The 23,683-nt window shown below is 41.8% G+C and overlaps 1 protein-coding gene and 4 non-coding genes across 5 annotated transcripts; 3 read left to right on the top strand and 2 right to left on the bottom strand.

Moving 5' to 3' along the window:
* The first annotated feature begins 1,070 nt into the window (after nucleotides 1-1,070).
* On the top strand, nucleotides 1,071-1,143 carry trnav-aac. The gene has a single exon. It is a non-coding gene; the product is annotated as a tRNA-Val (tRNA).
* Nucleotides 1,144-3,600: 2,457 nt separating this feature from the next.
* trnav-aac lies at nucleotides 3,601-3,673 on the top strand. The gene has a single exon. It is a non-coding gene; the product is annotated as a tRNA-Val (tRNA).
* Nucleotides 3,674-8,930: 5,257 nt separating this feature from the next.
* Nucleotides 8,931-9,003, bottom strand: trnav-cac. Its single transcript has one exon. It is a non-coding gene; the product is annotated as a tRNA-Val (tRNA).
* A 227-nt stretch (nucleotides 9,004-9,230) lies between these two features.
* Nucleotides 9,231-9,302, top strand: trnad-guc. Its single transcript has one exon. It is a non-coding gene; the product is annotated as a tRNA-Asp (tRNA).
* A 2,766-nt stretch (nucleotides 9,303-12,068) lies between these two features.
* Nucleotides 12,069-18,604, bottom strand: LOC112218536 (trafficking protein particle complex subunit 14-like). The gene is made up of 12 exons (XM_024379404.2): nucleotides 17,622-18,604; nucleotides 16,510-16,605; nucleotides 16,111-16,240; nucleotides 15,795-15,881; nucleotides 15,471-15,591; nucleotides 15,126-15,273; nucleotides 14,578-14,660; nucleotides 14,238-14,389; nucleotides 13,887-14,023; nucleotides 13,418-13,496; nucleotides 12,364-12,478; nucleotides 12,069-12,257 (listed from the first exon to the last, which is right to left on the bottom strand). Exons 1-12 carry the CDS (start codon nucleotides 18,138-18,140, stop codon nucleotides 12,101-12,103), a joined length of 1,824 nt encoding a protein of 607 aa, XP_024235172.1. The 5' UTR covers nucleotides 18,141-18,604; the 3' UTR covers nucleotides 12,069-12,100.
* Nucleotides 18,605-23,683: the final 5,079 nt, after the last annotated feature.

Genomic DNA, 23,683 nt, shown 5'->3' with positions numbered 1-23,683 from the left:
CACTGCATTTGGCTCTATCAGAGTTATACAGCAAGTAACTGCATGTTTTTCATGATCAATAAACATCAATAATGTATTTGGGTTAATGACGTATAAGATTTTCAAAAGTGAAAAAATGTGAAAAGGGAAAACTGTTTAATTTGAGACACTTTAATGTACCCTTGAGTGTTACCTATGCACTTTCAGAGCTTGTCGCAAAACACATTTTTTATGCTATTGTTAAATTGACCTCCTAAAAAGTCATTCGGTGCCACCATGAAATAAAAAAATATATACATTATACTGTATCTTTGTTTTTTCACTTTTCACTGGACCACCCCTCATTTTGAATGACTGTCAACTACCATTTTTGTTAAATAAATGAGAAAAATTAATTTCTGTAAAATGTTATGGTTTTCTCTTATAGACTGAGCTTCTTTCTGCATTTTTAAAACAATAACATATTTGAATTGTTTTTTTAAACATTAATAACACTGGTTGTACCGAATTATCATTGCCGGTCACACCACATGAGTATTTTGTTATGGTGTAATGTTTTAGACAGATCTCTCTCTATTTCCCTCTTAATCAAACACACACACACATTACAGGTAAACATGGTTTCTTATTCAACAACAACGATGCCTTTAATGCTTCGTGAAATACCACAAAAGTGACTCAAATGAGTATCACACAGAAACATTTCATCATGAACATGACAATGAACTTCGGGTGGTGTAGGTGTCCTGGAGGGCAGGCAATAGTAGCCAAAATTGTAATCATATTCAGTTGTGGTTCTGTTTGTAGGTTACACCTCAATATCATAGTAACCTGAAAGGCTCCGGAACTGAACGATTTAATGCCAGTCCACTCAACCTTGTCTGTATCCATGCCTGTCACACTGGTGTTCAATTCCCCGACGGAGAGGCCAGACATTTGCCCTTCCTTACTAGCGTTTAACCATTTTATTTATAAAAAATGTTTTGGTCATACTTACAATATGTTCTATTTCTATAGGGTCTAGTATCTCACCTGGCTATTAAGGGTAGTGGGGTTGTGGTCACAATCATTATTTGTCGCTACTGAAATCAGTTTCCGTAGTGTAGTGGTTATCACGTTCGCCTAACACGCGAAAGGTCCCCGGTTCGAGACCGGGCGGAAACACTTTTTCATGCCATTAGATGGTTATCAATTAAAACTTCACATTGCGGTCCACATGCTGTTTCCACGTTTTTATAATGTTATTTTTTTGTATTTATTTAACTATGCAAGTCAGTTAAGAACAAATTCTTATTTACAATGACTGCCTACCAAAAGGCAAAAGGCCTCCTGCAGGGAATGGCCCTGGGATTAAAAAAATAAATACAATATATATAAGGGACAAAACACACATCACAACAAGAGAGACATACAACACTACATAAAGAGAGACCTAAAGACAACAACTTGACAAGGCAGCAACACATGACAACACAACATAACAACAACATGTTAGCAACACAAAAACATGGTGCAAACACTATTGGGCAAAGTCAACAGCACAAAGGTCAAGAAGGTAGAGACAACAATACATCATACAAAGCAGCCACAACTGTCAGTAAGAGTGTCCATGCCTGAGTCTTTGAATGAAGAGATTGAGATAAAAATGTCCAGTTTGAGTGTTTGTTGCAGATCATTCCAGTCTAGCTGCAGCGAACTGAAAAGAGGAGCAACCCAGGGATGTGTGTGCTTTGGGGACCTTTAATAGAATGTGACTGGCAGAATGGGTGTTGTATGTGGAGAATGAGCGCTGCAGTAGATATCTCAGATCGGGGGGAGTGAGGCCTGAGAGGGTTTTATAAATAAGCATCAACCAGTGGGTCTTGCAATGGGTATACAGAGATGACCAGTTTACAGAAGAGTATAGAGTACAGTGACGCGTCCTATAAGGAGCATTGGTGGCAAATTTGATGGCCGAATGGTAAAAAACATCTAGCCGCTAGAGATCACCCTTACCTGCCGATCTATAAATTATGCCTCCGTAATCTAGCATGGGTAGGATGGTCATCTGAATCAGGGTTAGTTTGGCAGCTGGGGTGAAAGAGGAGTGATTACAATAGAGGAAACCAAGTCTAGATTTAACTTTAGCCTGCAGCTTTGATATGTGCTGGGAGAAGGACAGTGCTCTTCTCCCAAGTACTTGTATGCAGTGACTACCTCAAGCTCTAAACCCTCAGAGGTAGAGTTAGTAATAACACCTGTGGGAAGAGGGGAATTCTTCTTACCAAACCACATGACCTTTGTTTTGAAGGTGTTCAGAACAAGGTTAAGGGTAGAGAAAGTTTGTTGGACACTAAGAAAGCTCTGTTGTAAAGCATTTAACACAACATCTGGGGAGAGGCCAGCTGAGTATAAGACTGTATCACCTGCATATAAATGGATGAGAGAGCTTCCTACTGCCTGAGCTATGTTGTTAATGTAAATTGAAAAGAGGGTGGGGCCTAGGATTGAGCCTTGGGGTACTCCCTAGGTGATAGGCAGTGGCCGAGACAGTAGAGTTTCTGACTTTATACACTGCATTTAGCTCTATCAGAGTTATACAGCAAGTAACTGCATGTTTTTCATGATCAATAAACATCAATAATGTATTTGGGTTAATGACGTATAAGATTTTCAAAAGTGAAAAAATGTGAAAAGGGAAAACTGTTTAATTTGAGACACTTTAATGTACCCTTGAGTGTTACCTATGCACTTTCAGAGCTTGTCGCAAAACACATTTTTTATGCTATTGTTAAATTGACCTCCTAAAAAGTCATTCGGTGCCACCATGAAATAAAAATATATATACATTATACTGTATCTTTGTTTTTTCACTTTTCACTGGACCACCCCTCATTTTGAATGACTGTCAACTACATTTTTGTTAAATAAATGAGAAAAATTAATTTCTTTAAAATGTTATGGTTTTCTCTTATAGACTGAGCTTCTTTCTGCATTTTTAAAACAATAACATATTTGAATTGTTTTTTTAAACATTAATAACACTGGTTGTACCGAATTATCATTGCCGGTCACACCACATGAGTATTTTGTTATGGTGTAATGTTTTAGACAGATCTCTCTCTATTTCCCTCTTAATCAAACACACACACACATTACAGGTAAACATGGTTTCTTATTCAACAACAACGATGCCTTTAATGCTTCGTGAAATACCACAAAAGTGACTCAAATGAGTATCACACAGAAACATTTCATCATGAACATGACAATGAACTTCGGGTGGTGTAGGTGTCCTGGAGGGCAGGCAATAGTAGCCAAAATTGTAATCATATTCAGTTGTGGTTCTGTTTGTAGGTTACACCTCAATATCAAAGTAACCTGAAAGGCTTCGGAACTGAACGATTTAATGCCAGTCCACTCAACCTTGTCTGTATCCATGCCTGTCACACTGGTGTTCAATTCCCCGACGGAGAGGCCAGACATTTGCCCTTCCTTACTAGCGTTTAACCATTTTATTTATAAAAAAATGTTTTGGTCATACTTACAATATGTTCTATTTCTATAGGGTCTAGTATCTCACCTGGCTATTAAGGGTAGTGGGGTTGTGGTCACAATCATTATTTGTCGCTACTGACATCAGTTTCCGTAGTGTAGTGGTTATCACGTTCGCCTAACACGCGAAAGGTCCCCGGTTCGAGACCGGGCGGAAACACTTTTTCATGCCATTAGATGGTTATCAATTAAAACTTCACATTGCGGTCCACATGCTGTTTCCACGTTTTTATAATGTTATTTTTATGTATTTATTTAACTATGCAAGTCAGTTAAGAACAAATTCTTATTTACAATGACTGCCTACCAAAAGGCAAAAGGCCTCCTGCAGGGAATGGCCCTGGGATTAAAAAAATAAATACAATATATATAAGGGACAAAACACACATCACAACAAGAGAGGCATACAACACTACATAAAGAGAGACCTAAAGACAACAACTTGACAAGGCAGCAACACATGACAACACAACATAACAACAACATGTTAGCAACACAAAAACATGGTACAAACACTATTGGGCAAAGTCAACAGCACAAAGGTCGAGAAGGTAGAGACAACAATACATCATACAAAGCAGCCACAACTGTCAGTAAGAGTGTCCATGCCTGAGTCTTTGAATGAAGAGATTGAGATAAAAATGTCCAGTTTGAGTGTTTGTTGCAGATCATTCCAGTCTAGCTGCAGCGAACTGAAAAGAGGAGCAACCCAGGGATGTGTGTGCTTTGGGGACCTTTAATAGAATGTGACTGGCAGAATGGGTGTTGTATGTGGAGAATGAGCGCTGCAGTAGATATCTCAGATCGGGGGGAGTGAGGCCTGAGAGGGTTTTATAAATAAGCATCAACCAGTGGGTCTTGCAATGGGTATACAGAGATGACCAGTTTACAGAAGAGTATAGAGTGCAGTGACGCGTCCTATACGATAAACTTGATGATTGAGTTGGAGGCGTGCGTGGCCACGCAGTCGTGGGTGAACAGGGAGTACAGGAGAGGGCTCAGAACGCACCCTTGTGGGACCCCAGTGTTGAGGATCAGTGGGGAGGAGATGTTGTTGCCTACCCTCACCACCTGGGGGCGGCCCGTCAGGAAGTCCAGTACCCAGTTGCACAGGGCGGGGTCGAGACCCAGGGTCTCGAGCTTGATGACGAGCTTGGAGGGTACTAATGGTGTTGAATGCCAAGCTGTAGTCAATGAACAGCATTCTCACATAGGTATTCCTGTTGTCCAGATGGGTTAGGGCAGTGTGCAGTGTGGTTGAGATTGCATCGTCTGTGGACCTATTTGGGCGGTAAGCAAATTGGAATGGGTCTAGGGTGTCAGGTAGGGTGGAGGTGATATGGTCCTTGACTAGTCTCTCAAAGCACTTGATGACGGAAGTGAGTGCTACGGGGCGGTAGTCGTTTAGCTCAGTTACCTTAGCTTTCTTGGGAACAGGAACAATGGTGGCCCTCTTGAAGCATGTGGGAACAGCAGACTGGTATAGGGATTGATTGAATATGTCCGTAAACACACCGGCCAGCTGGTCTGCGCATGCTCTGAGGGCACGGCTGGGGATGCCGTCTGGGCCTGCAGCCTTGCGAGGGTTAACACGTTTAAATGTCTTACTCACCTCGGCTGCAGTGAAGGAGAGACCGCATGTTTTCGTTGCAGGCCGTGTCAGTGGCACTGTATTGTCCTCAAAGCGGGCAAAAAAGTTATTTAGTCTGCCTGGGAGCAAGACATCCTGGTCCGTGACTGGGCTGGATTTCTTCCTGTAGTCCGTGATTGACTGTAGACCCTGCCACATGCCTCTTGTGTCTGAGCCGTTGAATTGAGATTCTACTTTGTCTCTGGACTGACGCTTACCTTGTTTGATAGCCTTGCGGAGGGAATAGCTGCACTTTTTGTATTCGGTCATGTTACCAGACACCTTGCCCTGATTAAAAGCAGTGGTTCGCGCTTTCAGTTTCACGCGAATGCTGCCATCAATCCACGGTTTCTGGTTAGGGAATGTTTTAATCGTTGCTATGGGAATGACATCTTCAACGCACGTTCTAATGAACTCGCACACCGAATCAGCGTATTCGTCAATATTGTTATCTGACGCAATACGAAACATATCCCAGTCCACGTGATGGAAGCAGTCTTGGAGTGTGGAGTCAGCTTGGTCGGACCAGCGTTGGACAGACCTCAGCGTGGGAGCCTCTTGTTTTAGTTTCTGTCTGTAGGCAGGGATCAACAAAATGGAGTCGTGGTCAGCTTTTCCGAAAGAGGGGCGGGGCAGGGCCTTATATGCGTCGCGGAAGTTAGAGTAACAATGATCCAAGGTCTTTCCACCCCTGGTTGCGCAATCGATATGCTGATAAAATTTAGGGAGTCTTGTTTTCAGATTAGCCTTGTTAAAATCCCCAGCTACAATGAATGCAGCCTCCGGATAAATGGTTTCCAGTTTGCAAAGAGTTAAATAAAGTTCGTTCAGAGCCATCGATGTGTCTGCTTGGGGGATATATACGGCTGTGATTATAATCGAAGAGAATTCTCTTGGTAGATAATGCGGTCTACATTTGATTGTGAGGAATTCTAAATCAGGTGAACAGAAGGATTTGAGTTCCTGTATGTTTCTTTCATCACACCATGTCACGTTAGCCATAAGGCATACGCCCCCGCCCCTCTTCTCACCAGAAAGATGTTTGTTTCTGTCGGCGCGATGCGTGGAGAAACCCGTTGGCTGCACCGCCTCGGATAGCGTCTCTCCAGTGAGCCATGTTTCCGTGAAGCAAAGAACGTTACAGTCTCTGATGTCCCTCTGGAATGCTACCCTTGCTCGGATTTCATCAACCTTGTTGTCAAGAGACTGGACATTGGCAAGAAGAATGCTAGGGAGTGGTGCACGGTGTGCCCGTCTCCGGAGTCGGACCAGAAGACCGCCTCGTTTCCCTCTTTTTCGGGGTCGTTTTTTTGGGTCGCTGCATGGGATCCCCTCCGTTGTCCTGTTTGTAAGGCAGAACACAGGATCCGCGTCGCGAAAAACATATTCTTGGTCGTACTGATGGTGAGTTGACGCTGATCTTATATTCAGTAGTTCTTCTCGACTGTATGTAATGAAACCTAAGATGACCTGGGGTACTAATGTAAGAAATAACACGTAAAAAAACAAAAAACTGCATAGTTTCCTAGGAACGCGAAGCGAGGCGGCCATCTCTGTCGGCGCCGGAAGTCCTTATGTTGTTCTTCATTGAAGTTCACTTCTACAGCACTGAAACAGGGGTTGCTTGGTCTGCTGCAGAAGCAAGACACTTCACTGTGTTTTATTTTCCCTGCCACTGTGGAGGTGACCTCAATCAATCAATAAATCAATCAAACGTATTTATAAAACACGTTTCATGGTTCCTTTAACTCCAGCGAAGTTGTTTGGCACAGCTTCACCGCAATTAGTGACATCTGTAATCCAAAAGAACTTAATGCTTGATCCACTCTTCTTGAGTAGTTTGAAGAGCTCCTTGGGAGTCTGCACATCCTCCCCCCGTTGAATGTGTTTGTCTGTACAACGTTTCACAGCCCACCCCACCCACACGATCGCTACCTGCACCTACCAGCCTGTCCAACATCACTACTCTGGACGGCTCTGACTTAGAATACGTGGACAACTACAAATACTTAGGTGTCTGGTTAGACTGTAAACTCTCCTTCCAGACCCATATCAAACATCTCCAATCCAAAGTTAAATCTAGAATTGGCTTCCTATTTCGCAACAAAGCATCCTTCACTCATGCTGCCAAACATACCCTTGTAAAACTGACCATCCTACCAGTCCTCGACTTTGGCGATGTCATTTACAAAATAGCCTCCAATACCCTACTCAACAAATTGGATGCAGTCTATCACAGTGCAATCCGTTTTATCACCAAAGCCCCATATACTACCCACCATTGCGACCTGTACGCTCTCGTTGGCTGGCCCTCGCTTCATACTCGTCGCCAAACCCACTGGCTCCATGTCATCTACAAGACCCTGCTAGGTAAAGTCCCCCTTATCTCAGCTCGCTGGTCACCATAGCATCTCCCACCTGTAGCACACGCTCCAGCAGGTATATCTCTCTAGTCACCCCCAAAACCAATTCTTTCTTTGGCCGCCTCTCCTTCCAGTTCTCTGCTGCCAATGACTGGAACGAACTACAAAAATCTCTGAAACTGGAAACACTTATCTCCCTCACTAGCTTTAAGCACCAACTGTCAGAGCAGCTCACAGATTACTGCACCTGTACATAGCCCACCTATAATTTAGCCCAAACAACTACCTCTTTCCCAACTGTATTTAATTTTAATTAATTTATTTATTTAGCTCCTTTGCACCCCATTATTTTTATTTCTACTTTGCACATTCTTCCATTGCAAAACTACCATTCCAGTGTTTTACTTGCTCTATTGTATTTACTTTGCCACCATGGCCTTTTTTGCCTTTACCCCTCTTCTCACCTCATTTGCTCACATTGCATATAGACTTGTTTATACTGTATTATTGACTGTATGTTTGTTTTCCTCCATGTGTAACTCTGTGTCGTTGTATCTGTCGAACTGCTTTGCTTTATCTTGGCCAGGTCGCAATTGTAAATGAGAACTTGTTCTCAACTTGCCTACCTGGTTAAATAAAGGTAAAATAAAAATAAATAAATAAAACATTTGGTGCCCCCTTCTGGACTTTTCAGAAAAGTTCCAGGTGATTTGTTTGAATCTGGAAATATCCCGCAGAGTGCTGAGTAGGTACATGTTCTCCTTGTTTCTGTCTTGGCTGACGGGACCATCGCTCAGTACATATATGTGATGTGATCTGTTATTAGCGAGACAATTTGACATGGTTCATCAATCAATGTATCCTATCTTGTCTGTCACTGCGATTAAACACTATTACAAACAATGTTGAAAAAGGGATAATGTTTTCTAACTTTGTTAGGTAGGCCTACGTTGGGTTGGAGAAAAGAGTACATTAGGTCTACTTATTACTATGTTTAGTCAACTGTACAATTTTCTGCCAGTAGCTTGCAGGGTAAACATCAGCTAAAAGTACATTGGAAAATGCGCCCTTCTGCTGCTTGACTGGGCCCACAAAGGATGGGGAAATGAACCTAAACCACTCATACTTGTCAATTATAGTTATTATAGTTATATATATATATATATATATATATATATATATATATAATATAAATATAAATATAAATATATATATCACAAAAATATAACATTTATGGTGGCCAATATTGAGAGATATCACGAGGCTACCCTCACGTGAGCATCTAGTCGCATTTTGTGACCCTTTGACATTGCGAGTTACATTTTTAATTGGTCGCATCGGTGAAAGCTGCCATTTCTAACTGGTGACTTCACTAATGATTTTGTTGAAAATGTAATAGATATAATTCGACTGGTCAAAAAAATTGTTTCCGCCCGGTTTCGAACCGGGGACCTTTCGCGTGTGAGGCGAACGTGATAACCACTACACTACGGAAACTGGTGAATATCATCTTGGCCACACACTGTCTTATCCGTCATCATTGTACATTTACGTGTTTTGTCCTCCTCATGGACCAGCATTTTTATATCCCATTCCTGTGTTATTACTTTCCCCACATATAGTGGTTTTATGTGGAAAATGACAACTATAAATAATTTACATACTAAACGCCTTTTACTTTATGCAAATTTAAAAGTCAACTGATCTAATAACAGATAGGTAACTCCTCGTTAGTATAGTGGTCAGTATCCCCGCCTGTCACGCGGGAGACCGGGGTTCAATTCCCCGACGGGGAGGTAATATTTTTTCCCTTACATCCTTATGTTACCGATAAGTTGCCCCTTATACACCTTTTCTTCTTAGTACTTCATCACAATGAAAAGTCTTCTTTAAAAAAATAAAAATGTCATTCCTTTAATGAAAATTATGAAATTGAGCATCGCCATCTAGTGCTGGAATAAATTCCCTGCAACTACAGGATTAGATTTATTGGTTAACTGTTTATTTATACTACTACTACTACTACTACTACTACAATTCTGTTTAAACCAATTGTAAAACATTGCTTACTAATATGATTTGTTTCATACAGGCAGCTAATATACACTGCTCAAAAAAATAAAGGGAACACTTAAACAACACAATGTAACTCCAAGTCAATCACACTTCTGTGAAATCAAACTGTCCACTTAGGAAGCAACACTGATTGACAATACATTTCACATGCTGTTGTGCAAATGGAATAGACAACAGGTCCCTCCTGTCCCAGCCCACAGCAGACTACGTAAGACACACAGTTTCTGATGACTGATGTCCCAGCCCAATGCCGACTATGTACAATCCACACATCTTGTCTCTTATCCACTAAAATCTTGTCTATGACCTCCATCTCTTCTTTCCTCTCCTAGGTGCCTCTGTGTCAGTATCGTGAGCCTGTGTTCAGCAGTGGCGCTCCTCGCAGGCTGGTGGAGAAGGTGCAGGCCGAGCTCAGGGCCATTTCTGATGAGATCACAGACAGGAACAAGAAGCTGGAGCTGCCCTACGACTACATGTCCCCCGACCACATCGAGAACAGTGTGGCCATCTGAGCTGCTGTGATTACACACTCACGTAGACAGACACACACACTTCCAGACCGACAGACACAAACTTCCAGCCACATGCACACACTAGCATAATGATTTTACTCTATCAACCACAATGTTTGTTCAGTTTATAATAATCATGATTACAAAAATCTATTTAAACACTGAAACGTAACTGCTTTGATGGTGTTGTTGTCTTTTTACATAGTCATTCAGACTGCACTCCAGTTCTCATTACACTATTGACCTCGAAGCCAGTTTTTTAATTGTTACCCTTTAAATCAGGGACTGATTTACAACTGGGACACCAGGTGTGTGCAATTAGGTAGAACAGAAAACCAGCAGGCTCTGGACCTCGTAGGGTAAGAGTTCAGTACCCCTGCACTATTGTATAGCCTATACCACGTGTCAAACTCATTCCACGGAGGGCCGAGTGTCCGCGGTTTTCACGCCTCACTTATACTTGATTGATGAATTAAGGTCACTAATTAGTAAGGAACTCCCCTCCGCTGGTTGTCTAGGGCTTAATTGAAAGGAAAAAACAAAAACCAGTAGACACTAGGTGTGAGTTTGACACCCCTGGCCTATACACTACACCAGGGGTATTCAACTCTTACCTTATGAGGTCCAGAGCCTGTTGTTTTTCTGTTCTACCTGATAATTAATTGCACACACCTGGTGTTCCAGGTCAAAATCAGTCTCTGATTAGAGGGGAACGATGAAAAAAGGCAATGGAACTGGCTTCGCGGTCCAGAGTTTAGTTTGAAGGCACTACATACTCACCTCAGTTTAAAATGACACAGTGTAGTGCTGCTGATGGGATTTAATGATCTTGATGAGATGCAGCAATACAGAGATCAGGTAGTTCTCTCCTCTCCTAATGTAAACCAGGAATCAACAATAGCAGAAAAGAATACCAGCTGCATCTCAATAGTCTATAGTGGCCTCCTCTCCTATTATCCTGTCCTTTTCTCCTCCATCTTTGCTGCGCGAGAGGCGGACTAGGACTTAGCTTCCACCTTTCCAGTTTCTTAATGTCAGTGTACTTAGATGGAGGAAAGGTGATGAGTGCACACCCCCTAAGACTATTGAGATGCATCCCACAGAGTTTCAACAACAGGGAGCAGCACTGATTCACTGTAAAGCGACTTCAATTAAAGTGCCTGAGCATTTTAAACTGTCAATATTAACAGAAGTCTTTAAAAACCATCAAAACATGCTTTCACAAGCAGCAGCTTAAAAGTATGGCATTGCTGATATTACTATACTGACACTGAGCCAAGAAAGGGGGGGGGAGAGTAAGAGATCAGAATAATAAATAGAGCTGAACACTGTAAAAGGCATCATGGACAGTGAAGTTTGTACAGTGCAATAATGTTCTGTATATCTTGCATAACTGGCAGCATTTAGCAAAGTATAACATACAGTATTTGAGAACTGTACAGTAGTATTTCTCCTTAAAAGGGATAGTTTTATCTAAATAAGAAATTAATCAAGGGAAAAGTCTAAACGGGATCCTTAGGACATCACAATTCTGACGTCACCCCATTGAAGTTTAAATTTAACAGTTATGGCGAGAGTTAAGATTAGAATTAGGTAAGGGTTATGTTTACGGTAAGGGTGGGGGTTAGGGTAGGGACATCAAACCGACCACTGTGACCTCACAGAAGGCCACATGGTTTCACATGGGTTCTCTTCACACTCCAACAGGTTTGTTGTTCTGACCATAGAAATAGAATAAACTACTTCTATAGTTCACACATCAGTAGCAGCATGAGTGTTAGAGATCAAATCAGTTACATTTAGATAATACTGTGGCTTCTGCCTCATCCTCAATTTAGATCTTAGGCCCTCATCTTCACACTCATTTCGCCCTATCATTGTCAACATTCTTCTCCCTCCATTCATCTTATCTATCTCTTATTCTCTCTCCCCCCATCCTCCCTCACCCCACATCTTGTATCTTCCCTTCCCTCTTCACCTCTCATCTCCCTCCCTCCCTCCCTCTCCTAGCTGATGTGGTCCAGCACCAGGACTTTGCACTCCCTCTTAGCGATCTTGTCCAATGACAGCACAGCTTTCTCCTGGGGGGGCAGGTAGAGGGGCCGACCTACAGGAGAGCCCACCGGGGGGGTGATGGCTCGCCTTTCCATCGCACTGCCAGTCCTGAAACAGACACACCAGTATGAGCTTAAAGATGCATGCGATACAATAAATCAGTGTACAGAGGACACATAATGACTGTGTGTGTGTGTGTATCCTCCCTGCTAACCTCATGATGTGAGAGCGTGACGGTTGTTGATGAGAGAAACTCTGTGATCGTCCCAGACTGGCCTGGTGTCTATCCAGTAGGTCTCTTACAGCAGGGCTGGATGGACTGTTCTTACCTAGAAACACAGATACAGTTGCTCTTTGTTTTCCTTCAGTTCATGTTAAAAAAGGATTTGTCATTTACTAATAATAGTAAAAAATGTGCTTAATTTGAAAAATGCTTTTCATTAAAGTTATCTCGGAGCTCTACTGAGGGAAAAAATTTAACATACAATAAAAACAACAGTGCCTTTGGAAAGAATTCAGACCCCTTGACTTTTTTCCAAATTTTGTTAGGTTACAGCCTTATTCTAAAATTGATTAAATTGTTTTTCCCCCCTCATCAATTTACACACAATACTCCATTATGACAAAGCAAAAACATTTTTCATTTTTTCTCTATTAAAAAAATAATAATAATAATAGAAACATCACATTTACATAAGTATTTGCAAACATTTCAAAAAAAATTCTCACTTTGTCATTATAGGGTATTGTGTGTAGATTGCTGAGATTTTTTTTATTTAATCATTTTAGAATAAGGCTGTAACATAACAACATTTGGAAAAAGTCAAGGGGTCTGAATGTTTTCCGAAGGCCCTGTCCATTCAGAATCATGCAGGTACAATAGCAATAGTAGTCTAGTAGCATGCATGGCAACATAACAAGCAAAAATAGAACAGAAAAATCAAGTTTTCACAATTTCTGATGAACATTATCGATATGCATATTCAAAGGGGTCTCCAAAAATGATGCATTAATGTATCATAGCCTATTGTCCTTCATTAACATGTCATAGTGTATAGATTGTCCTTCATTAACATTTCATAGTGTATAGATTGTCCTTCATTAACATGTCATAGTGTATAGATTGTCCTTCATTAACATGTCATAGTGTATAGATTGTCCTTCATTAACATGTCATAGTGTATAGATTGTCCTTCATTAACATGTCATAGTGTATAGATTGTCCTTCATGCCATTCTATAGACTCTGTAGATTCTCTCGGTTCTTACGGGAGAGAGGGCGGGCGTCGGGGGGTGGGTTGGAGACAGATGCTGTGAACTGCAGCTTCAGCTTCATATGTTGACTCAGCTATAGAGAGAGAAAGAGAGAGAGGAGAAAGGATAACATAATAATAATGATTATTACTACACTGAACAAAATTTCTAAAAACACAACATGTAAAGTGTTGATCCCATGTTTCATGAGCTGAAATAAAATATCAGAGAAATGTTCCATATGCACAAAAAGCTTATTTTGTGCACAAATTTGTTTACATACCTGTTACTTAGAATTTTGAAAATAAGATTTTTGTGCATAGGTCAAATTTTGGGGATCTTTCATTTCAGCTCATGACACATGAGGCCAACACTTAACATGTTGACTTCACATATTTGTTCAGTATGCAACGTTTTTTATCATCAGACACACCCGAATAGGTGAATACACACACAGTGTATCCCCATCCCGTGTGTATTGTACCTCGTACAGTCCTGCCTTGAGTATCTGGAAGGCGACAGTGAAGGAGAGAGTGCAGCCTTTCCGACAGTGGCCCAGGTTACTGAGGGGGGAGTGACACACTACAGCCCCCAACGCTGCATCCTCACTCTGCCCACGACCTGGAGGGGGAGGTAAAGGAGGAGAAAGGGGGTAGAAAGGAGAGAAGAAACTGAGAAAATGAAAAGGTGCTTGAAAACTGTTCTTCGCAGAAATAAGACACCTGTCACCATTGGCAAAAACAACTTAATAAACTAATTGGTCACAATGATTGTACATTTGTCAAGGAATCTTCCTTCCTTGGCTGTCCAGAGCCTCCACACACACACCCCTCACCCTCGGGTGTCCAGACCAGACGTACAGCCAGGAAGTCTTGCAGGTTGTTGAGCAGAGTGTATCTGACCCTAAAGTGGTCCTTGGTCTGCACGGTGCTGGGGCTACTGGCAGTCATCACGAACCTGGGACGGTCCAACCGGATACTGGGCAGTCTGGAGGGAAAGTGGGATGGATGGAGGAGAGAAAAGGGAAGGGTAGGAGAGGAGAGTTAATAAACTAATCTAAGAAAACTGAAGTTTCTGGGTGGATGGTAGCAACATCATAAACAGTTGTAGGCCAGACAGAGATGAGTAGTGAAGTGACATTGTGCACATGCAACAAACATGCAATTCAGTGGCACCTGTAGTGTGTGTAGATGCAGTTGGTGAAGGGCATCTTGGGAGTTGACCACTGAAGCACTGCTACTAGAGGAACTTCAAGACCCTGAATAAACACATAGTGACACATCACACTCTGAAGTGACAAAAGTTACTTTTTGGGGAACCGACCAAATTCAGATAGAAATGTGAGTTATAGGTCTGTAATTCTCATTGAAAGCAATTATAAGAAGTGGTCAATCTGTTCTATGTGCGCTATTTCTTAAGTTTCATTTTTTTGTGTATTTTACTTTAGATTTTGTACACCAGATTCAAACAGCTGAAAATACAATATTTTTGGTTCTGGAAAAGATATTTCACAGCGGTTTAGATGGTACAATGATTCTCTACACTATACTTGCTTTGTCACATAAACTCAAATTAGGCAAACTATTTGAATTTCAGCAACCAGAAATGGCTTTCTGCATAGTGTTTTTAACTTAACTCAGAAAAAAAACATATTCACATACACACCACAGCCAGGTGGTGGCACCTTAATTGGGGAAGACGGGCTTCTCACTCACTCACACACCTCTTTGGAGTCGTCCTGGGGCATGTCGCTGAGCTGCAGCTGGAACAGGAAGTCGTATTCCTCCAGGGCGCTGAGCATGCTGGGTAGTCGACAGGCTACACTCTCCATCCTGCAGAACGACTCCATGGCAACCTCTCCTGACTGGTGGCTGGAAGGATAGACAAAATATAACAACACGGATGTGAGGAAGACAATCATTTAATGTACCAGTAAATACACTATGTGTGGACACCAACTTACAATGTAGGGTACTAACATTGTCCAGTCAACACAATGCACAAATAACACAGTTACACGTATACACAGACCCCCGCCCCCCTTTCCCTCTCACACACACAGTCGTACCACACGTTGTCGACAAGCATCACAGATCCATCTGGCATCATGGGCAGGTAGGAGGCATTGAAGTTTGGCAGAATTCTGATGTCCCTCACAGTCACTTCCTCCTGAGAACACTCATTTAATACTGGAAAGTGGGGAGAGAAGAGAAGAGAGGCGGAAAGAAAGGGTTGAAATGGGAATAGGAGACTGAGAGAAGAGAAATAAGGGCAGAAGGCAGTAGTTTAAGTAACATCAATCTGATCCATCTATCTAATCCAATTATTGTGTCAGTGGAACTAGTATTGACTCTCAAATGAGTTGTCAGTACTGGTCATCTGGCCCTCATACCTTTGAGCACAGTGAGATGCTTCCCAGAGACAGTCATCTGCTTACAGCGAACAGTAGGGGGTGGTAGCACTGTCAGAGTGGTGCTCACTGAGGAGAGAGGAGAGAGGGGGTGCTTAATAAAGCATATCAGATTTAACTAAGTCAATAAACGTAGATAACGGATTCATATCCATATCTGATATGGTCAAAGAGAGGGTAGGATGGCTTTGTCAGTGATGCGGTGTTGACAAGTGTGTGTGTGTGTGTGTGTGTGTGTGTGTGTGTGTGTGTGTGTGTGTGTGTGTGTGTGTGTGTGTGTGTGTGTATTTTTCTGTACCCTGTGCTTTGAAGGTGTTAAGGTCCTGTCTGAAGGTGTGTGTGGGGATTCGCTGCTGTAGGATGCTAAGGTAGCCATGTTCCTGAACCTCCGCTTTCTCTGCCTCTCTCTTCCACACTGTCACCATCACCTGGACACACACACACACACAAACAATATGCAGATAATGAGCCCCTTAAAAGCTGACATTGTTCACTTTTCACACTTGATCTAAAACCAAGCCTTCCAAGGGTACTACTGTATGAATGCAATTTCTTTACGCAAAATGTAAAGCATTAATGGAACACTGAGGCTGCATCCCAAATGGAATATTCCCTATATAGTGCAATAAAAAGTAGTGCACTACATAGGGAAAAGGATGCCATTTGGGACATACCCTGAATTAGTCTGACCTCTCACCTTGACTTTGAGGGTGTCGACGGGAAGTTTGTCTAATGACACGGTCAGGGGGAAGATGACTTCATCAGTCAACACAACAGGCTCGTCCAATGGAGACTAGAGGAGAAAGAAGGGGGAGTGAGGGGGAGAAAGGGGGAGGGAGAGGGAGAGAGACAGACAGACAGCAGAGTGAGAGGTAGGGAGGAAGTAAGAGGGGAAAAGGAAGACAAAAAAATAAGCAGAAGAAAGAAAAAAAGGAGAGATGGAATAAGACAAGAGGCAGAGAAAGAGAGAGGGTGAACATTACCCATGCTCTATTTACTGCAGTCACAGAGAGAGGTCATTGTTACACAAAATGCCTCTCCATCTTCAGTCAGTCATTAAGAGACAACACAGGGAGTCCCTATTGTTCTCCTCACACACACACACTATTGTCACGGGGTCAACAAAAGACAGCGGCAGACACAAATACTGTAGATGTTTTCTGATCTCTATGCCTATGAGACAACAGTACGGTAGTGGATTTAGTTAGTGTGATCTGTGATGTTGCTGCTGATACTTTACTAGCTAGCTACAACTCTATGATACTCATTCAAACGAAGGGACTTTACCTAGCCCATATAAATCACACATCTCCACAGGCCAGTAGGAAAGACTCTTGACTGACCAACCAACCAACCCCTTATGATGTCATGTCAGTTTATATCATAGAAGTAGGAATCAGAAATAATTTCTTTACTGACACTAATATGAGGCTTATAAGAAAGTTCCCAGTATGTCAGCCAATATACAGTGCGGGTGCTGCTGGGTGTTGATGTTATGATGCAGATTACAGAATAGAGATGAGATGCCATCCGTTAAAAACAAAAAACCTGTCAGTTTGCATTCTGAGGTGACTTGTGAGAGCAGGTCAGAGTAAATATAGCTAAGGTAAGGGGTTAGTGCAGAACAGACCGATAGGGGCAGATACAGAGATGAATTCCCTTAGAAGGGCATATAGAAAGAAAGAAAACATAATTAGATTCCTATCAAAAATGTTCATACCAGAATCTAGGACACCAAAGTTACACAACAAACACACACAATACCAAATAACCCATAACGATCCCCATAAACCATAATGATCACCATACCTGCAACGGCGCCCTGCGGAACTCCCGAACCCCACTCCCCGTGCTGTTGTGGATGAGAAGCGGCCTGCAGTCCCTGAAGCCCCGGCATCTCGCATCCACCCTGCCTGTCAAAGCCGGAGCCCCGTACTCATCCTCGGCCTCCTCCGTGCCCTCGTCCCCGCTGCTCTGGTAATCGTGGTGGAGATGATGCGACCGGTGCCTGCTCTCTCCGGGGCTGACGCTGGCCACAGCGCACAAAGAACCGGCCAGCTCCCTCCATGCCCGGACACTTGGGGTCTCCGAGCCGAACCCAGCAACACCTTCCCCGCCTCCCACTATCCCAATCCCCGGCCCTGTCGGTGTCTCTCCGCTGGACGCGTCCCTGCACCGAAGCACCAGGAGGAAGCGGACCGTCTCGCCGAGGTAGAGGTGACTGCGCCGGGGTAAGGTTCTGTAACGGGCCGGGTCCGAAAGGTCGGAGATTGGCACCGCGGGGAAATACATGAAATACTCGCACTGAGACTCCATCATCCGAACCATCGCAGCAAACAAGCACCTGCCTGTCAAATATAGGCTATAGAGATTGTATATTCTACAAACGCTCCTGATGTAGCCTACACAAACAGATCATCAAGCATTGCACTGATATCAAACCGAATAAGATCCAGCATCCTATCTATTTGGTGATCAAAAGGTTAACACCATTCTTGATTTAAAGACAGTAGCCTAGTCATTTCATAGGTCCTGCATCATCATCGCTCCTCTACATACTAGCAGCCTCCGAAGCGATGTTCAAAAGCGCAAGTAGCCACGGGCAAAAGTAAATCAGCATCGAGGATGCTGCAACAATAACAAATGGGTTTTCAGAATAATTTATCAACAATGACGTGCCCTGCCCTGTGTGTGTATGTGTGGTTGACCCTGGAATGGATTCAAATTAAAACATAATATAGCCTATTTCTAACCACGTTGAAATAAGTTTGTATATCACATTTTAGCCACACAAACATACAAGGTTATCACTAGTTAACACAGCCACAAAAGTCATAATTATGGCTAAACCCCGCCCATTTCTACAATTGATTGTAAACCTAACCTTAACCACACTGCTCACCTTATGCTTAACCTCAACCTTAAATTAATACCAAAAAGCTCATTTGTGTAGCTTCGTGGCTGTGTTATTTGGTGGGAACCAACATATGGTTTTAGCTAGCAGATTGTAACCGAGGTAAAGACAGTTTCAGATTGGATATTCGCCTGTAGTTTTCCTTACGTCCACCAACAGCAGTTAGGGACCGTCAACATAGTGACAAATCACATTTTTCAAATTTCAATAGCTATTTAACCACTACTCCTAAAACCTTCAAAACTGGTTCTAGCTAACCCGATGGCATAGACACACATTTCACACATTTATTTTTTGTCAATTTACATTTTGCACTATTTTAAATAATTTATTTACATTTTTTATTTCAATAGCTTATTGGTCATATGACCTACTGGACTCAAACAATGTTCAGAATGTCCACTGACTACCCTTCTATATTGCACACCCTTTAGTTTGTCCATTTTCATCTCACAAGATTTTACATGAATTTTTCCAAATGTAAAATTCCAAAAGCTCCTTGGTCATGTGACCTACTGACTTCAAACATGGTGCAGAATGTACACTTCTATATCGCACACTCTTGCTTGTGTACTGTAAAATCACTTTGGTCATGTCAATTACACACCTAAGAAGTGTGCAGTGGATATACACTCATATTGCACAACCTCTAGTTATGTCTCTTCTATATTGTTGTACATTAATATTATTGTGACAATTAGGGGGTTCAGTCCTGTGTTGTGTTTACCCTTTTCTTTAATATTTATCCATAATAATTACTTATTTTCCCAGTTTTTTATTTTTCTACAGTATTTAACAGTGGTGCACAATAGGAGAGAGACAGATAATATCTCCTTTCGTCGTTAATATCAACCATAAAGGAAAAGGGCAAAGTACGAGAGTCATGCTATTAATTGTCCAAAGTAGGGATGGGGGGTGAGCTGGTGAGGTAGGCTGCAGTGGGCTTGCTGGTCAATACATATACTGAACATGTAACCACAGTAATGGTGGCCAGTAAATCAATGAATAAAAATGTAATATTGACAAATTAAACAGAAATTGTACACCTTTAGTCTTTTCCAACATGTCAACAGACACTTATCTTCAATTAAGTATGAAACATTTCACAGTGTTAACTTCCTCTTTATCCCTGGTTGATGAACATTTCAGAGCCTCTTCAGTGTGGATGGGCTACAGCATACATTTTCAACAACAACCGACTGCACTTCCAGGTTGTGTTCTTTACTCTGTTGAACTATTTTGTCTTCATTCCTGAGCACAGCACATGGAACCACCGTTGGTATGCAAAACATTCAAACTAAAACAAACAAAGCAAAACACGTTATAAATCATATCAAATATCAATGTAGTATGACGAATGACGAATTAGCCATCGATTGTGTTATATCATAAATTGTCTTACATGCCGTCACTGTTGTCAAAAGATTATAAACATGTTAAATTAAGTTACTAACCCAGTCAGTCTTTGGGCCACATCCAGGTTCTTTATCAGTGGCACACATGAAGCAGTTGTTGGCTTTGGTGAACTCTGAAATCATAGGCATGATCTGAACATATGGCTGTCCGACATAACTACATAAAAATAAAGAATTGACATTTGCTTTGAATTAAATGTCATTTCATACCAGACATTTTTAGTATATCCTCAGCCATTTCTTTTCGCAGTTGCTCCATGTGTTTTTGAGGTTCCATATCAATTTGGGAGGGGATGTTGGGGAAGTTCTGTGCAACTTCGTTGGCCATCTATACCAAAGAATAAAATATAATTTTTGACCTAATTTTCACATAACAGCTAACCATTCATTATTGAAAATATAACTATCAAACCTGCATTACAAAGACCCCGCAGCTGAAGGTGTCCTGCTGCATGGTGTGAGTCATTTCCCCTCCTTTACACTTTATGTCCACGCAGTTGTCTTTTCCATGGCAGGATCTTCTCATTTTGAAGTGTTCTCTTTTTTATGTAAACATAATGGAATTGTGATTAGTTAAAGGCAAATGAATACACAAGCCAAATGTGTATGCTGTTTTCCTTATCACTATAACCTAGTAGGAATTTATAAGTAGAGGTCATTTCCTTCATGCCCCATTCTACACACAGCCTAAATTATAGTCACTGAACAATTTACAGGACACTAATAAAAGTAGCATATAGGATCCAACCCTATTACAGAGTGAATAAATGTAGAGCGTTTGTAGACTTCAAGAAAAAAATACTAAGTGACAGTTTCATCAGTACGTGCTTAAAGAAAGTCATATCTCAAAGATCCCAGATGACAGTGCCCACCAAATCTATGACAATAGAGAATGAATTGTAAGCACCAAAGTGTGTTTGTCAAAATAATATCTTAAAATGTCAATTGTTGAACATAATACTTATATTTGCAATAGCAATTTATGATATATGCAGTTGAGGAATTTTCCATGTACCAACACTACATGTAGGACGGACATAAGACATTCCCACGTACAGTATTTTTTAAATGTATTTAATTTTTTATTTCACCTTTATTTAACCAGGTAAGCCAGTTGAGAATAAGTTCTCATTTACAACTGCGACCTGGCCAAGATAAAGCAAAGCAGTGTGACACAAACAACAACACAGAGTTACAAATGGAATAAACAAACGTACAGTCAATAACACAATAGAAAAGTCTATATACAGTGTGTGCAAATGAAGTAAGATTAGGGAGGTAAGCCAATAAACAGGCTGTAGTGGTGAAATAATTACAATTTCACAAATAAACACTGGAGTGATAGATGTGCAGAAGATGAATGTGCAAGTAGAGATACTGGGGTGCAAAGGAGCAAAAAAAATAAAACATATAAATAAAATAAATAACAATATGGGGATGAGGTAGTTGGATGGACTATTTACAGATGGGCTATGTACAGGTGGAATGATCTGTAAGCTGCTCTGATAGCTGATGCTTAAAGACAGTGAGGGAGATATGAGTCTCCAGCTTCAATGATTTTTGCAATTCGTTCCAGTCATTGGCAGCAGAGAACTGGAAGGAAAGGCGGCCAAAAGAGGAATTGGTTTTGGGGGTGACCAGTGAAATATACCTGCTGGAGCAAGTGCTACGGGTGGGTGCTGCTATGGTGACCAGTGAGCTGAGATAATGCTGGGCTTTACTTAGCAAAGACTTATAGATGACCTGGAGCCAGTGGGTTTGGCAATTAATATGAAGTGAGGGCCAGCCAACGAGAGCATACAGGTCTCAGTGGTGGGTAATATATGGGGCTTTGGTGTCAAAATGGATGGCACTGTGATAGACTGCATCCAATTTGCTGAGTAGAGTGTTGTAGGCTATTTTGTAAATGACAATCCCGAAGTCAAGGATCGGTAGGATAGTCAGTTTTACGAAGGTATGTTTGGCAGCATGAGTAAAGGATGCTTTGTTGCGATATAGGAAGCCGGTTATAGATTTAATTTTGGATTGGAGATGCTTAATATGAGTCTGGAAGGAGAGTTTACAGTCTAACCAGACATCTAGGTATTTGAGGTTGTCCACATATTCAAAGTCAGAACCTTCCAGAGTAGTGATGCTAGGCATGCGGGCAGGTGCGGGCAGCTATCAGTTGAAGAGCATGCATTTAGTTTTACTTGCAGTTGGAGGCCACAGAAGGAGAGTTGTATGGTTAGTTAACACAGTGTCCAAAGAAGGGCCAGAAGTATACAGAATGGTGTTGTCTGCGTAGAAGTGGATCAGAGAACCACCAGCCGCAAGAGCGACATCATTGATCTATACAGAGAAAAGATTCGACCCGAGAATTTAACCCTGTGGCACCCCCATTGAGACTGCCAGAGGTCCGGACAACAGGCCCTCCGATTTGACACACTGAACTCTATCTGAGAAGTAGTTGCTGAACCAGGAGAGGCAGTCTTTTGAGAATCCAAGGGTGTTGAGTCTGCCGATAAGTTCCTAATTTCCCTGAAAAGCTGCATATCGCAGGGGCTATTCGATGCTAATGCAGTACACCACAGGATGTTTTTGTGCTGGTCAAAGGCAGTCAGGTCTGGAGTGAACCAAGGGCTATATCTGTTCCTGGCACTTCTGTGCTCAACCTTGTGGGTTCACATTCACGTCTGTGAATGCTTTGTTTTGTTGGTTGTTTGAAAAACAAGAAAACTTAATAAAACTTTAAGTTGAAAAGTAGAAGCTCGAACTGTTTGAGCACAGACCTGGATAGCATGACAGAACTCTGCAGTAGATTGCAACTCCACCCCCTTTGGCAGTTCTGTCTTGGCGGAAAATGTATACACATACAGTACATAGAGGCATTTTTCAGCTATGACTTTACCACTCAGAATCCAGAATGGATAAGACAATATGGCCAGCACAGGATGTAATACACCCTTACAACAATCTACTTTTTGATCTTCTTGACTTCTTATCTGGTAAACTGCTACTGTGTGTCAAGAAAAGAGCCCCAATTAGGGGTTAGTGTACTCCAGTAAAAAAGGGCTGGTTTAGATTAAAAACTATTGCCCTGTGTCCCCGTTCATAGGGGCATGAGAGACTCGTCACTGGTAGAATTGAGTTGGCACTTTATTGGCCAAAACACCTACAGACCCACAAGGTTGAGGTTACTCATGGACAGTAATTAGTCATTTATTTATTTTTTGCATTGATGCATTGCGTCTTCTAACTGTCCAAGAATAGGATCCAAAGTGTTAGGAAATATTTGTTCCCATAAATACAATGGAGGATGTCTATCCTCATACCTCTGACACTTTAGTCAGACTGCCAGACTTTGCACCACAGAGCCAATCAGGAGAGAATACAAACGGTGCCAATTGAAAGTCAAGGTGTGTGTCTGTGCCTTTTGGATTACTCTCTCTTTACAGAGAACCCCTGTGGTTCAAGTCAAGCGTTACCCTTCCCCTTTCAGTCTGCTCTGCGCATGTCTGAAAGTGACAGAGCCAAGAGTTTTTCACAGTATGTCATGAAAA

This window comes from Oncorhynchus tshawytscha, linkage group LG19 (assembly GCF_018296145.1).
Source record: "Oncorhynchus tshawytscha isolate Ot180627B linkage group LG19, Otsh_v2.0, whole genome shotgun sequence".
In the NCBI taxonomy this organism is placed as follows: domain Eukaryota; kingdom Metazoa; phylum Chordata; class Actinopteri; order Salmoniformes; family Salmonidae; genus Oncorhynchus; species Oncorhynchus tshawytscha.
This window is presented reverse-complemented; position numbering and strand designations above follow the sequence as displayed.

Coding starts and splice junctions, on each gene's coding strand:
- LOC112218536 (XM_024379404.2), bottom strand. CDS start 18,140: ATGGTTCGGATGATGGAGTCTCAGTGCGAGTATTTCATGTATTTCCCC. Junction 15,882..16,110: donor TAACACCTTCAAAGCACAGG/GTACAGAAAAAT, acceptor CTCTCTCCTCAG/TGAGCACCACTCTGACAGTG. Junction 14,390..14,577: donor TGCATCTACACACACTACAG/GTGCCACTGAAT, acceptor CTTTCCCTCCAG/ACTGCCCAGTATCCGGTTGG.